Below are 15,946 nucleotides of genomic sequence, written 5' to 3'. Positions count from 1 at the left end.
GTTTAATTTTATGGCGACTTCGAAGCAGCAAAGGTTCAAAGTGGAGAGACAATTTGAAAGAGGGTTCTGCCGCTCTCTGGGAAGATTACGGAAACGGAGTCGTAAAAAGTCGGCTGTAATTCTTTGGAAAGACACTTATTCGGAGATCCTATAAATAAATTAACGTCGAAAGGCTGTAAAAAAGCGAAATTTATCGTGGACGTTAAGTCTATATAGTCTAGTCTAGCGTGTAGCGGCAGACCCGAACCGGCTGTTCCGACGGGGAAGCGATTCTCATTTGGCAAAGGGGCAGGCCCATTCGACGGTTGACACTCATTCGCGGAACGTTATATTCATTTCACAATCAGTTGAACCGCGCCTGTAACGGACTTAAAGGGAGTATAACCCTACGTGTTTGGTAGGGTGCACTAAGCTTACTCAAAAATCCACACGAGGCGCTACGGTGAAATAGTAGGATAATTTCCAGATAAAACCTCTATAGCACGCTGCTAATGACCTATACTTTATCCTAGAAATCTACTTGTATATTTGGGTTTAAGGTCATAACCCTACTGATTTCCCCGTTATATTTTTAAACAAAAGCATCGTAAGTAGTGAATTGATTACGTAAATAGTTAAGTCATAAACGTGCTATATTTTGAAATATATTTTCTTCTTGTAGTTTTCCCTAACTATCTATTAAATATCGACTTGATCCGCATTCAGTGAGTTATTCGTGGTAAAAATTCTTATTCATTACCCCAAAAACACTCCTATGATTTTTTATCTTAGGCGCCTGGGAGGAATGGAAAACTTATTCCCTTAAATTTCGATAAAGGTTATACTCCCTTTAAGGCTGGTTTTCACTAGGACAGAAACGCGACGACGGCGAGGGCGGCCGCAAAAATATTTTATTAGGCCTAACGGGGATTTTTGGCGTCGAAGCTAACCGTCGCGTCGTGGCCACGGTTGGGAAAAAACCGTCTTTTTAAAAAATCCAGACCAGTGGTTTTAAAAGGTTATAACCGGCTAAATTATAAACAGTACCTTTTACTTAAGTAGAAATTGTCTGCAGTTTATAGGTGGTTTTTTTTCGCCTGTTCTGGGTTTTTTGAGCAGGTTAAAAAGTGTAGCCATATGACGTCATTTTACTTCAATTCTGTCTTGACGAAAGAAACGAGTTGGAGTAAGAAGGGAGTAGTTCAAAGTTAAAGGTTATTTATAAAAAGCTTACCCGTCATGTTTTCGTGAAACGCAATTTAAGCAGACTACTAAGCTAGATTACTCCCTCTACACCTCCTTTCGAGGAGTAAAAAGTGTAACCTTAGAGCTCTGGAACAAGCGAACAAAATTCGGGGCAGGGTAAATCTTACCCCGAGAACAGGCGAATAAAACGTTTTAGGGCAAAAAGTTTACACTTTTTGTCCTGGGACAGGCGAAAAAAACCACATATTGTCGTAAATAAGAAACGAAACAAATAAAGCGAAATAACTATATAAAATAACTGAATTCTTTTGATTTCCTCTGGAATTTCCCCCTAGTTTTTGTGTATGAAGCCCCGACAGAAGCGAGGCAGCTGGCCAAGAAAGAATATTTTCAACATATGGACTAGTTTGGACTAAATTACGTAACCGACTTGGTTACGAAAAGGCCGAAAAACTGGTAAAAGTAAACCGGTTTCTAAATATGAAACAAAAAATAAACTAAATTTCTAAATAAAAACTATTATTTTTCTAAAATATTCCTATTGTATTTTTTTTTAAAGCCAAAAAAATCTGGATTTTTTCAAGTGGCTATAACCGGTTTTAATCAAGGTGTCTATAACCGGTATGGCTGGTTCTATGCCAACCCTGGTCGTGGCGTTTTTGGCCTAGTTAAAACTAGCCCTTATTTCCCGCGACTTTGAACTCGAAATACTTAATTTTGTCATTTTTACTTAAAAACAGTGTTGGAAAAAAAACCATTTTGTTTTTATAAAAACCCAAAAAACCGGTTTATTTGGTTTAAACCAGGTTTTTTGGGTTTAAATCAGGTTTTTATTAAAAACTGCTTTATTTTACTCTTAATCTATTTTTTGCTTTTGTTTCACCGTGCATTCATATTACAAATCCATTAAAAATTAATACGAGTATTATTACAAGTCTCACGTGACCAGAACAAAGTTTTAGTTATAGTTTCATTTTTGATTTTGTATAAATGCAGGGTGACCAGGAAAATGCCTCAAAAATGTTATTGAAAAAATAGCTAATTTTCAAGTGAATTAAAGGAAAATATAGGAAAAACCATAAGCAGAAATTAGGATTATTATCGAGAAACAGTAGATAAAATTAAGTAAATTATAGACTACATGAGAAAACCTAAGGGGTGAATAGGAATTAAGCTATTGAAAATATGGGAAATGTGGTCACCTTGTACATTTTTTTAGAAATGTAATAAATCATTTTGGTAAGCAACAAACATTTTGAAATAATTTTTAGTTAATTAAAAAAACCAAATTATTATAAAAACCATTGGTTTTTTTTAAATCACTTGGTTTAAACTATGATTTAAACCAAGGTTTAAACCAGCCAACCCTGAGTAAAAATCTCAATTAGTTTTCAAGATTTTTATTTGGATTTTGAAATTTTTCGAGGATGATTTAAACGCGGAATTTCCGTTTCAAAATTGACTTTTTAATTTTTATAGCACCGTTTATCGAGATTTTATATCGCGTTTCTCAATTTTTCGTGGTTATTTATGGCTTTTGGTGTTTCCTTTGACAAAACATGCAAAGTAACGAACTAAATTGGCGGCCATACATAAAGATCAATTTCACAATCTTACACTAACGTCTAAGACGATAAACGGAAACAACGGTATACGGATAGCAAAACTGTGCATGATGCCAGATCGCAAAAATTAAATTTCCATTTCAGGGCGTTAAAATGTCCTTCCGTTGACCAAAATTTCCCTTGTTTTTACAAAACCTTGGAAACAATCGTATTTACGTTAAACCATAAGTCTAGAATATTATTTTATAAGTTTGTCACTTTGGGGAATATTTTACTGAGAGCTAGTAACGGAGTGACGTCATCACAAGAAGAAAATCTCCCCCTAGCGAGGCGCTGTCAAACAGTGTTTCTTTCAGAAAATTTTCTTCGGGGGGGTTTCCCAAATATCCGGGGGTGCCGGTATCCAGTAGCACTCCATGCACGCCTGGCAGTGGCGTCGGAAAAAGGGGAAGCTCGGGGGGGGGGGGGGGCGATGCCTGAAAGAAACACTGCTGTCAAAGGCTAAGTGTGACGAAGCCCGTAATGCAGTCTGTCTCGCGAATAGCTCTCAGTAAAACTTTTGCGTGTGAAGAATAGGAAGTGTCACGCTTATGTTAAAATATTATACACTTATGGTAGGGCCCTAGTTTATAAAATATAGCACCATCTGCATTCTCAATATCGAACAATATACACTCGTATTTCCCACAACAACCGTACTACATTTAGCTCTACTCTTCAAAATTCCTTTCCAAAAACGGGTCCCCTCCTAAGGTAGTAAGACTAAGGAGGACCCCACGACTAAGTAATATTATACCCTTAATTCATCTCTAATATTATTTTCTTGTTCGGTTTTTGTTTAGAAGGTTTAAATAAAAAATAAGATCAGTTGCTATTACTATTGCCAGGAATCCATACTTCTACTCGGAATGCTTATCGCGGCAGATTTTCGTTGCGATGTGGCCGACGGTTTTTTGACGTCACTATGTTAACTTAACAAACAACAACGTGAGAGGGGAGCGCGCGCAGAGGGAATTTTTTATATCGTAGGCGGGGCCAAAGCCGTCAGAGTGATATTCCCATACGCGATACGGCAGAATAAGCATTCCAAGTAGAGGTATGGATTCCTGCTATTGCGTATATATTTTTTCAAAATTCAATTAATTTTGATAAACAGCTACGTTTTAAAATAATTCCCATCTCTTTTAGATTTCGCGCAATTGTTTTCGGTCTGATTTTTGATTACCAATTTCCCCCGTTTTTCGAGAAGTTCCCTGAAAAATGTGGGAAAAATTTTCTCGATCTGGCATCACCGAAGCAGGTAACTGGGCGTGCCCCATTTTTCAAACAAAATGATTTCATATAATTAATAATAACTAAGAAGCTGTTGATTGAGAGGTATACATTTAAGGGGCGACTGTCGCAACTACATCATCCGCACCCCACGGTCTTCTGACTCTCTCCATCGAATATAAAATGCTTTTACTCGTTTTCCATCTCGTCATCATCGTCCACCTCCGGCCCTCCCTCGTTTCGCGTGGGGGGGTTCCACTCCGCCTAACGCGAGCTTCAAGGCAGGCGCGCTAAAATCTCGCTCTCTTCTCCTCAATATAGAAGGATCACGGCCTCCCGGGAAACGGAAGAGAACTCTACGACGCATGCTCGCCGCGACCGCAATGTTAGCGAACGTGGCGCGTGGCCGGGGCGCGACCTCTGACGTAGACAATACGCAACTTTTACAATAAAAGAATCCCTCTCGCATTTCTATACTCTCCACTACCATCTCGGTTGACTCTTAGCATTGAGACTGGATTAAGGGTAAAGTCGGTGTATACGTGCCTAACCCCACCACGCTCTCAGCCTCTCTTACGGAGAGATCCATTTCCAGTTTGAATAAAATAGCGAGTCTTGTTCGGAGAAAATCATTAAAACCTTTCCATAGATTGCAATCAGGGCTTCTGTCCCCCCCCCCCCCCCTGGCCCCTGTCTTCGCTGAACTTTTTTTTATTAGACCCCCCTCCTTCATAATCTCTATTGTTACGAGTTTCACATACATTTCAAAATTAGAACGCACGGTGTTGTTTGTTAAAGAGTATATATTTATAGACAAATAACGGGGGCATTTGGAATGGTGGGCTTCTTACCCGCATTACGTACAGGAATGCGGTTGGAACACTTCTACAGGCGTTTTGCCCTACGGATCTAGAAAATAGACCAGATTATTCCGTAACTAAATGTGAAAAATGTATTACGTTTTTAAATTCAAAAGGTTTACTTTGACAAATAGCTCATTATTTGTACAAATTGCCTATAGTGTTCAGTGTAGAGCCACCAGACAGCCCATTTCGTAATATTCGAATTTCAATTTAGCTTGAAAGACTCGTAAGTCGTAAGCTTAATAACGTTTTGCACCTCGAAACTAAAAGAAACCTATTAATGTTAGACGATAAAATTTCATGGCGCACTTTTGGGTGATCTTTAACCCGTTCGTCATGGCGAAATCAGGGATGGCACAATTTACCCAGTAAACTCTGACTGTGTTATTATTACTAAAAATTAACTTAATTTAATTAATTTAAAACAAATTATACCGGAAGTTTATATAATTTCTATTACAAGAAGTGTCCATATAGTCAATTAAAAGGGAACGTGTAGTTTCATGACTAAAAATTTGCCACCAAAAAAATTAAAAATTAATCTTTTTTAAGCTAACATTTACTTCTATTAAGTTTTTTTTTTTTTTTCAATATTAGAATTTTAGAAAGTTATATATTTAGTCCCTCACCATTTTTTCTCTAAAAAATCCGAGGGGGCGTGCGATGTTCGAGCAAATAACAAAAGCGAGGTTGATTTTTAATATATTATACATTTTTGATAACACTAGCCAAAAAAGCATTTGAGCCGGCGATTTTGTCAGATTTCGTCCGTGAAAAGAGTGGCTTTTCGAGGGTGAAAAGCGTATTTGTCTAATACGAAACGTACATAGTCGTTCGTTGGATCAATATTCCCGTTAATATAGAAGTCGGGACGAGAGATAGAACTTCGGGAGAGAGCGGGTACGCTTCAAATAATTCTCTAGGCCACACACGCTCCGAAAATAAAACGTTCGCCAGAAACAACTCGTAATTAGGATTTAAAGATAGCGTGCGTGTCAGGTCAGATATATACCGTATTATAGACGCGTATACGAGTACTCTCCGTACATAAATAACGTAAAGTAACTCTTCGATGGCTTCCTATAATGACTTCAATGAGAGACGTCTACAAGCACGTACGAGGACTATTTCGGGCGAAGGAGCTTCGATTCCGTCGAAGACTTTTTGCTCGGATTTTTAAGTGAGAGCGAATTAAGAACCCTCTCGCGTCCGCCGTCGGAACCCTTCAATTAATGCTCGCCATCTCTGTCGCGGCGTTGTTAGATTTTTCTGACTGAATTATTGTACAAAGGGTACAAAATTATAGTACAACAATGGAAATTATGGTACCAATATAAAATAGTTTTAATTACTTTTAATTTAAAGTGTTTGTTGCGTAACATGCGGATAACTGTTCTCGTGACATTTCTTTATGTGGAGTTGATGTAGTCAATATGGACCCTAGAAATCGGAATAACTAACTAGAACGATCTTTGAAATGTTTCCGCGTGCGCCGATTAGAAATTCCGATTTCTATGGTATCGACTATCGAGTGATTTGGCAACACTTAATATTTCGTCGTCTGAAAGCAAAAACTACGTAAATTTAACTATACTTTTAATTAGTATAAAGTTACGTGGTTTTTGCTTTCAGGCGACGATTTTATGTATAGTTAATAAAAAATGCTTATTATTTTAGTAGTAGAAAAATAATGTAAATATCAAAATAGTACCATTATAGTACAATAGGTTGGAAATATGGTACATTTTGGTACTATATAGTACTCTCAAAATAATAGTACCATTTATAATATGATGCAAAATTATGGTATTTGTACCATAATTATAGTATGTATGGCAACGCTGCTCTGTCGTTGCAATAAAATGAGCGCGGGCCGAATCCCCGGGACGCACTCAGCTGACGTCCGCGTTTCTGACCGATGACGTCACCGGCCGTGTTTTCGCCAAGCAAAACCATTCATTCGCGTAAGTTGCCCGGCTAACCTTCTCGCGTAAAAACAACGCGGAATTCAACTTATTTCGAATGCCCCCCCCCCCCCCAAACCATTATCACCCAAAAATAGATTAAAATTGCGATAAATTATTTAAAAAAAAAATGTTGTTTGTGGGGAATCAATAGATATTTACGTACAGTCGAAAAATTACCGCGTTCGTTGTGTTTTTGCGTGTTACAAAATTATTTTATCAACTGGGACGCAAATTAAAATTTTTCGTTGAACGCTTGGCGCCATCTATGATTTCAAAAAAGTAAATTTCAAGAGCATGAAGCGCTAAAACATTAAAAACAAATCATTATAGGAAAAACAACCGCTTACAGAAGCCATTAAATATAAATATTCATTTGCGAAGGTAATTGCCACGGAATAAAAACATCAGAAGAAGAGGATTTCCTTCGTGTGTTAAATAATCTCTAATTGTAAATATTCACATTATAATACAAAAATGAAACTGGACAGGGTTGCTACGGTACCTGGAATTCTTGGAAAAGTCAGAGAATTTAAAGAATTAGTCTAAAAATCAGGGAAATGTCTGGAAATTTAAGTTGGGTTGCAAATAGGAAACCTAAAATTTAGGGTAAACAAATACAAAATTTTGCCACAAAATAAGTCAGGGAAAATGTCCATGTTTTTATCCAGAATATACTACCCTCTCGCTCACCAGTCTATTAAGATACGAGGGACATTTTAAAGGAGCCCATAATAATCCCAAGTTACCACGCTTATGATTAAGCAACAAATGAAGCGAACGGGGCATTTTTCCCGAGGAGCTCGATGCGAGAGTGTGATCTCTTTAAACGATTTCCAGGCTTTGAACTCTGACGGCCGCCATGCTCCCAAAAAGCAGACCAAAAAAATGCTTTATCGTAAAATCGTTAAATTTCTCAGAAGAGTGAGGTGGCCAAAGAAGAACCCCAGAATAAAGAGAAGAAGAGAAAGTGCGAATTGGGGGGGGGTAGGAAGGAAGGAAGGGCAACTCGGGGAGGGGAGGGGGGGGCGGCTAAAATCAAACACCATTTTAGCGATGGCCCCCTTCAGAGCCACGACTGGGCAGCGACTCTCTCTCTCTCTCTCTCTGCTCCTCTTGGAAATCGGGAACCAATTTTTGGGGAAGGTCGTTCGAATTTTGATGGAATAATAGAAGAGGAAAAAAGGCAATTACGGAGGAGCCCGAAATAGTGGCAGCGAGGATATTTTAAAACAAGGAATCCTCTTCCTTATAGAAGAGAATCTCCCGGGAAGCGCGTGCCTCCCAGGATGAGAGACTATTATCCGTTCAAAGGGATCCGCGGCGGGTGAAGTCGGTGCCTACTGACTACGGGGGCGATGTAGGGAGAGTGGTGGCGGAGGGAGGGCCCTCCCCTGCGCCCACTGCCAGGGAGTGATCTCGGCCTTACATCAGCCGCTTTCCATCCTTGTTAGCGACGGCTTAAAATCACGACGATAAAGGTCAAAAGATGACGCGAGTCGGTGACGTGTTTCCCCCTCGCCATTCTCTCTGGCGCCCTCCGCTTTTATTTAGATACAAATAATTACGACGTTTGATTTCATATTTGTTAATCATTCACGCGCGGATTCCTTTTATGGAAGTTCACGTAAAAACTATTTTAATCATTTGGGCTATAAGATATTTTTGGTAGCTTTGCCTACTCACCCGTAAAATGAAAATTTTTAAAGCCTACAGATGGCCGGACTAAGACGAATCTATCGTCGGTCTTTTAAACATGCTGCAAACGAAATAGCGTTGTTTTTAAACATGGTGCAAACGAAATAGCGTTGTTTTTAAACATGGTGCAAACGAAATAGCGTTGTTTTTAAACATGGTGCAAACGAAATAGCGTTGTTTTTAAACATGGTGCAAACGAAATAGCGTTGTTTTTAAACATTGTGCAAACGAAATAGCGTTGTTTTGAAACATTGTGCAAACGAAATAGCGTTGCTTTTAAATATTGTACAAATGAAGTAGCGTTGTTTTGAAACATTGTGCAAACTAAGTAGCGTTGTTTTTAAACATGGTGCAAACGAAATAGCGTTGTTTTTAAACATTGTGCAAACGAAATAGCGTTGTTTTTAAACATTGTGCAAACGAAATAGCGTTGCTTTTAAATATTGTACAAACGAAGTAGCGTTGTTTTGAAACATTGTGCAAACTAAATAGCGTTGTTTTTAAACATGGTGCAAACGAAATAGCGTTGTTTTTAAACATGGTGCAAACGAAATAGCGTTGTTTTTAAACATTGTGCAAACTAAATAGCGTTGTTTTTAAACATTGTGCAAACTAAATAGCGTTGTTTTGAAACATTGTGCAAACGAAATAGCGTTCTTTTGAAACATTGTGCAAACGAAATAGCGTTCTTTTGAAACATTGTGCAAACTAAATAGCGTTGTTTTTAAACATGGTGCAAACTAAATAGCGTTGTTTTTAAACATGGTGCAAACGAAATAGCGTTGTTTTTAAATATTTTAATTTGGATATTTTGAACAACAATAATTATATTGAAAGACGGAAAATCTTTCGTAATTTTTGAACGTAATGAATATTGAATTTGATTATTCCCTGATTTTGTTTCAGTGTGCAACTTTGTGGTTCACGATCGCTGCCTCAAAACAGTAGTCTCTCCGTGTTCGACGATCGCTTCTAATTTTATTAAAGTACGTTCAGAATTTCATTTTTCATTCAAGCTTACTTAAAAGTCTCCGTACATCGTAAAATTCCCTTACGGTTGAAAGAGTAATAAATAAGAGCAGTGCAGTTGAAAGCGTGTCTCTTTTGGCAGTTTCCGGTTCCTCATTGCTGGAGCGAACCAGGTCACCTGAAAAGAAAATTTTGCAACGTTTGTAGGAAGAAAATCGAAGACAGTTGCGCTGTTAGGTGCGAAGGTGAGTGTCGTTGTAGCGAGTACTATGGCGGGAATACAAAAGCGCGTCCCTCGGAGTCTCTAGTTACGCGCGTTTTGATTGAAATTTGAATCTCTCGAAAAAGCCCGATTTACGCTTCGATTACGGTTCTTGTCCGAAGTTTCTCTCCCTAGATCCCGCGTGCTAACGCGAATCGAGAGTTCTTTTACGAGCTGCCACTTCGACGCTGCAAAAACGGTCGTAGTAATTGTCTTTTCGTCTATTCCTCAGTTTGCGAGTACTGCGTCCATTTGGAGTGTCAGGACTTCAGCGTTTCCGACTGTAAAGAATGTGCCACATATGCCCCAAGCCGAGACTTGGTAAGCGCTTTTTTCGCGTCTTTTTGCTCTATTGACTTTGTTTCGCGCCAAAATGCGCCATTTTGAACAAATCGTGACTCGTAGAAACGAGCGTGCTAAACAGCCGAAATTTTACTTGAGATGATCACCAGCCAATGATTCTGAAAATAAGAGCGAGGTCTTACGTTCGACTTAGTTTAAGCTGAGCCCGTTTCTCATTTGAAGTGCATTTATATATATCGTCGCAGTTAAAACAAAACCACGTATCTTTTCGGTGGCCTTTTTGAGAAAAATTGATTTTTTAATTTTGCAGGGACTTGTGAAATCGCGTGTTAGGTTTTTACATGTGAGTTAATTTTATAGTTAAATAATTTCATTTCAATATTGAATTTATGAGGATTTTAATTTAAAAATATTTTGCTAAAGGGGAATTTTTATAGATACGTGGTTTCGCGTCATGAAGTGAGATAGGAGCTGAAAATAAGCGAGATACGTGCTTTTGCGCGAAATAAGTTGCGAATATCAAAGATACGTTTAAATGTTTTCTCGATTTAAAAAAATAAATCAAATTGCAACCTATTGATGTTTTTAATGTTATTTACGTAAATTGGGGTGTAGAATCTAAATATGTCAATTTTGACAAAACCACGTATCTCAAGTTACGTGGTTTTGTTTTAACGACGACGATATGTGAGCAGTCCGTTGCAATTTAAAGTGAAATTCTTCACCAATTATTGCATGGCGGTCGCTATACAGCAGACATCTTTTACGCTCGGGCTTCTGTTGAAATGCAACGTTCGGATAATAATATCAAAATCAAAATTTCAGCCAGCGATTCCAACAGTAGACCGGTTTCGACCTTTTGGGGTCTCATCAGCCTGTGTAGGAACTCCGGATTTTCTCGGAAATCTGCCGATATCAGTAAATTTAATATACATATAAAGCATCCTGGATGTATATTAGATTTACTGATAGCGTCATTTCATTGTATGCAATGGTTTGTTTAAATGTTTTACCGATTAATGATTAGGGGCGTAGGAACGTTCTAGAAGTTGGAGGGGGCAAAGTGAAACCAAAAGGGGTCAGGAGAATGGTTTGGAATTTTTAATGGAGTGTAGCTTCTCCGAATGCATTTGTACATTTTTCTACTATATACATTGGCGGGAAAAGACTGAAATTTAAAAACAGTTGAGGTTCTATAAGCTTTATATGCTTTTAAAATGATAAAAAAAAGGAAAAAGCGGGAAAAGCACTTCTAGCAGAAGCTTGTACGATGAACGTGGTATTAATTTTCCAAAATCTTAACCTACAATTACTGCAAGAAAGGCTCACATAGTGAGAGGTAATGGTGGTGTTTTACGCTAAACCTGGGCGCCGCCATTGACCCTCACTATGCCCGGCATTCTCTATCATCAAGCGGTAATTATAAAGGTGCGGATTTTGGAAAATGCATTCCATATTCCTACACGCTTTGCTTCAGTGCTTTTGAGAATGAAGTGGCAAAGGTTTGACCCGATTTAATAAATTTAGAGATAATCGCCAAACCTTTACCGCGTCAAGTTTTAAACAAACAATTGCGTACAGTGAAATAACGATATTTCGTAAAATATTCTTTTCACGTTAGTCATTTTAGCGATATACAAAATATCGACCTTCTGGCTGGTGATTTAGAAAATAGAAAATTAATGAAGGAAATGGTATTTTTATCGCTATAACGTATACTGCTTACCATAAGTTTATTATATTTTTACATAAGTGTGTCACTTTCGGGAATATTTTTCTGAGAGCTAGTAACGAAGTGATCACAAGAAGAAAATCCCTCCCTAGCGAGGCGCTGTCAAAGGCACGTATGACTTAATTTGATGTTAGTACAACAATCTAACACTTAATTTGATGTTAATACACACCATCAAGCTAAAATAATGGTGTTGATGTACACCAATTTTGCACTCGCCTACAGTGTAAAGTAACACCATTGCTATGAAAGCTGTTTAAACAACTTTCGTAGCAGTGTTTCCGGTCATAGTTTGTCCAAAATGGCGAGGACCGTGAAACCTAGGAGCAACAAACACAGCAACCCACACAAGGAGAACGCAACCCGTCAAAAGTCGTTCATTTTGTTGCGTACAGTTTTCATTGGTTAGACGCTTTAGCACCTGCTGCCGTCGGAAGGCGAAAATTCGGAAATTGTCTTCCCCCCTGCTCGTAAAACGTTCGGCGTTAAGGCTCGTCCAATGAAATTTGTACACAACACTGCGTTAGCGTGTTTAAAGGCTAGCCGCGTTCTCCTCGTGTTTATTGTTCCTAGGATGAAACGAAGTAGAATAATAAAGCAACACTATATTCCGCTAACTTCGGTTACAGCCTTCAGTTACTCAGTTCCACCATTGGAGAGAAGGGAATTTACCGGGAAACTCCAAGTGTCACTTGTGCAAGAAGACGTGTTGGTCGGCCGAGTGTTTGGCGGGAATGCGATGCGAATGGTGTGGCTTAACGGTAAGTTCATTCGCTCCCTCGCGACACCTACCGCCAGAAGCGCCTGGAAATAGTATTCTAAGGGAGCCATTCCCGTTCTGTCTTTTCCATTCGACGGCGGGCGCAGGCTCACGCAACCTGCCACAAGAATATAAACGTGGAGTGCAACTTCGGATGCTTGCAAAGCATAATGCTGCCGCAGTACTCGGTCAGCATCCCGAGGACCGACGTTCCTTTGGAAACAATCATCGGGGTCTCGGCCAGGAGACGCGAGACCCTCTCCCGTGAGTCCCCCACCCACCCCCCACCCCCTTCACCATCTCACACTCATTCACTCAATTCGCACTCTCTTATATGTCACTCTTTGAAATAATCTCACACGCACACGACATTTGATCTTTTCATTCCCTTTAACCACACATTGACCCTTGAAACACCAAAAACAATTTTAAATAAGCCGATCCCGTTCCGTAGCTCCATCCCTCGATTCATATCTCAACTATTAATTATAGCAATAGTTAATGCGTATGGAGCTAATATAATGACAAATTTTCGTCTGTAGGGTGGATCTCTGGTATATTTTAACTAACATACGGTGGTATCGGCTTATTGTACTAAATACATTTGCAAATCAGCGCTAAAGAAAAATGAGGTAACAGCGCGAACGAAACTAAAGCGCAATCTAATTTCCAAAAATGAAATAAGTGGCCCTTAAGATTATCCCAATGAGCTTTCCAATTTGACACGCCTCATTAAGTCCGCCTTCTGAAAGCCTTACGCGTTCACGTTCAATCGGGCGCCGCTTAAACTCTCTAGTAGCGTATAGGAAATTTCGCCGAGAATCCGTAATGATTGATAAAACCTTTTAGGTAAACACAAACAGGAAAAGGTCTTTATTTCTAGGAGGGGTCTAATATTAGCCATTTCCGGCCTTGAAATAACCGTTTCCGCGTACACGGAACGCCGAACCACGGAGGAGAGTCCCCAATTATCAAAGGGTTATTATCGATACAGCGGGGGGGGGGGGGGGGGCAGAGACCACGGCCAACGGGAGATTTCAATCGCTCCGTGACCTTTTCCCGGTGCTATATTTATCCTTCCTTTAGATAAGTAAAAGAACTCGCTTCCAGTATATACAGAGGGACGATGGGTAAAGATAGAGAGAAACTTCCGATTTCGAGTGACTTTGTCTAATTGAAAAAAGGCCATATCCTAACGCGTACCTGTTTGTCGAACTTTAAAAACTTACCTTTGAGTAATTATACTCCCGCTATATAAATATTTCCTTGAGTGCTATAAAATCTTATACTCGTATTTTGTGAACTTCGTAGGATTTAAAAAAAAGTATAACTAGCTAGTTATTTCGACATTTAGATATTGCTACGTTTAACATATCGAAACGATCGCCCCAAAACGAATCGTGCTAGACTAGTAATAACCAACCATATAACCCCATTCACCTACTTGATTATGCTACTCGTGATAACACTTCCACGAATAACTCTTCATTATGTTACTTATGATAATATTGCCACTAGCCTTTCATTATGTTACTTATGATAATACTGCTAACTATCCACGTTTAACCTAAAAATAAACCTAGAAATTCGGACACGAGAGTTTAAAAGCCACACATCTAAACGGGAACCTGTAAGCTCATTACGAGGGCGCGAAATTTTATCTACCGTTTGCGAAAAATGCACAAAATGGAAATTGGTCCGCAATATCCCCTATTTCCGGCTCGCGACGAACTTGTTTCTCCGTAGGAACGGTAAGCGTCAATTTACCTAGGCCCGCTGACGTAACATACGTTGTTTCGAGAGACGGGGGGAGGCTACTCCGTTATCGAGAGAAGGGAAGGAAGTGGAAATGAAAAGGCCAAGTCTGAAAACGGAGGGCAGCTGGGGAGAGAACGGATTAAATTTGTTGCTATGGTAACCTCTCCTCCGATCATCGGTATTTTTAGTAGCGTGCCTAAAGCGGGCTTTGCCAATTGTATCCGTAATCACGCTAAACTACCCAAGCGTCACCCGCCTCCCATCAGTAAACCTTAAAATTATCATCGGCGTGTTAAATATAGCTTTATAATTGCGTGGAAAGACGGAATGTTTTGGCTTTTGCGGATTAGGCGTCAGTTGGCCAAAACGCCTGTAGAAGTGTTCCAACACGCGCGCATCAGCGTTCAGGGAGAGGCGATCCACCAGGGGCACGATAACAATTTCATTTAAATACACGACTCGGAAAAATGTTGTCATTTTTTCTGCGCTGCTGTACACAAAATCACATTTTCAAACTAGTATATTTAGGTTAATGAAATTCAGAAAGTTAGATTTCGACTTGAGAAAAAATGGTCCGATCGCGAATGAACCGAAACACCCAGCGCAATAAGCCTAAAAAATGAAAAAAACAAAAAAAAACAAAAAAAAACACGCATACATTTAAGTGTTTGACATTGTTTCATTGGTTTTATATAGCACCCGTTCGTCTTTGCACGCCCGCAATTATCTTGGTTTTATTTGAAATTTATTTCCCCATTTTTGGCCATTGGATGTGATGTATAAAATAATAATCATGATTTATTTTCCCATTTTGATTATTTTGCGCACTGTATAAAAATAAGAGCTTCGTAAGAGACTGCGTCGTATTCTGACGAAATCATTTTTTCTCATCTGGCAAGGCCAAATTTGTTTTACAGCTAGGAGCATTTCGGAGGAGTTCTCCTCGACGGGAGATCTCAAGGGCAAAGAGTTCGACGACTACCCATCGCCCAAGGAAAAGGACAAGGACGAAGGTCTGCCCATCCTCTCGACAAACCCTTACCAATTTCTATCCTTAGAATTATACGCCCCTTTAGAATCACTACCATAATCTTAGCGTTAAATCTAGAGTATCGATCATTGGGAAAGCGTACGATGGAAGGCTAACGAACTGTGTTTTTAGCGAGTAATTGTAGTGGTTGTAAATCCTCCAGGATCGAAACACCCAAATACTTATTATTTAACCGGGTTTTGGGTAGAACCACCCGTATGAGATAATTTGAATATTAATCGAGTTGCTTGTTTATATCAATACGCGAAGAGCTGATAATAGGTACAAAATGTGTGGAGGAGTGAAGTAAACCCTCAGTTCGAGGTCCATTTTTTGCTTCTCGGGGGAACTGACGAGTAATGGGCGGAATAAGGAGCTACCACCGCCACCGCCGCCACCTCCTAGACTCCACTCTCTCTTTTTGGGAAGGATAGGAGGCCCCTGAATCCTGATAGTTCTCTCCGCCGTAGCTAGGAGGAGGCAGAGGGAGAAGGGGTAGGGCGGCGTTCCGGGCGATATCGATCCTTGGCGGCCAGGATGACGAGCAGAAACCAGGAACGACTAGGATGCGGAGAGAGAGAGAGA

The 15,946-nt window shown here is 39.5% G+C and overlaps 1 protein-coding gene across 2 annotated transcripts in view; it reads left to right on the top strand.

The window, feature by feature from the left end:
- Positions 1–15,946, top strand: part of LOC149940880 (diacylglycerol kinase theta) — a 31,580-nt gene that overhangs the window by 7,008 nt on the left and 8,626 nt on the right. For both annotated transcript variants that reach the window (XM_090178034.1, XM_090178036.1), the window contains exons 2-7: positions 9,454–9,533; positions 9,659–9,761; positions 10,011–10,099; positions 12,443–12,574; positions 12,681–12,837; positions 15,231–15,344. In XM_090178034.1, coding sequence (XP_090034160.1) covers positions 9,454–9,533; positions 9,659–9,761; positions 10,011–10,099; positions 12,443–12,574; positions 12,681–12,837; positions 15,231–15,344 — 675 coding nt within the window. The remainder of the gene's footprint in view (positions 1–9,453; positions 9,534–9,658; positions 9,762–10,010; positions 10,100–12,442; positions 12,575–12,680; positions 12,838–15,230; positions 15,345–15,946) is intronic.

Source organism: Leiobunum rupestre, chromosome 6 (assembly GCF_980474605.1).
Source record: "Leiobunum rupestre chromosome 6, qqLeiRupe1.1.hap1, whole genome shotgun sequence".
NCBI lineage: Eukaryota > Metazoa > Arthropoda > Arachnida > Opiliones > Sclerosomatidae > Leiobunum > Leiobunum rupestre.
Note: the sequence above shows the minus strand (reverse complement) of the source record. Positions and strands in the feature narration are given on the sequence as shown.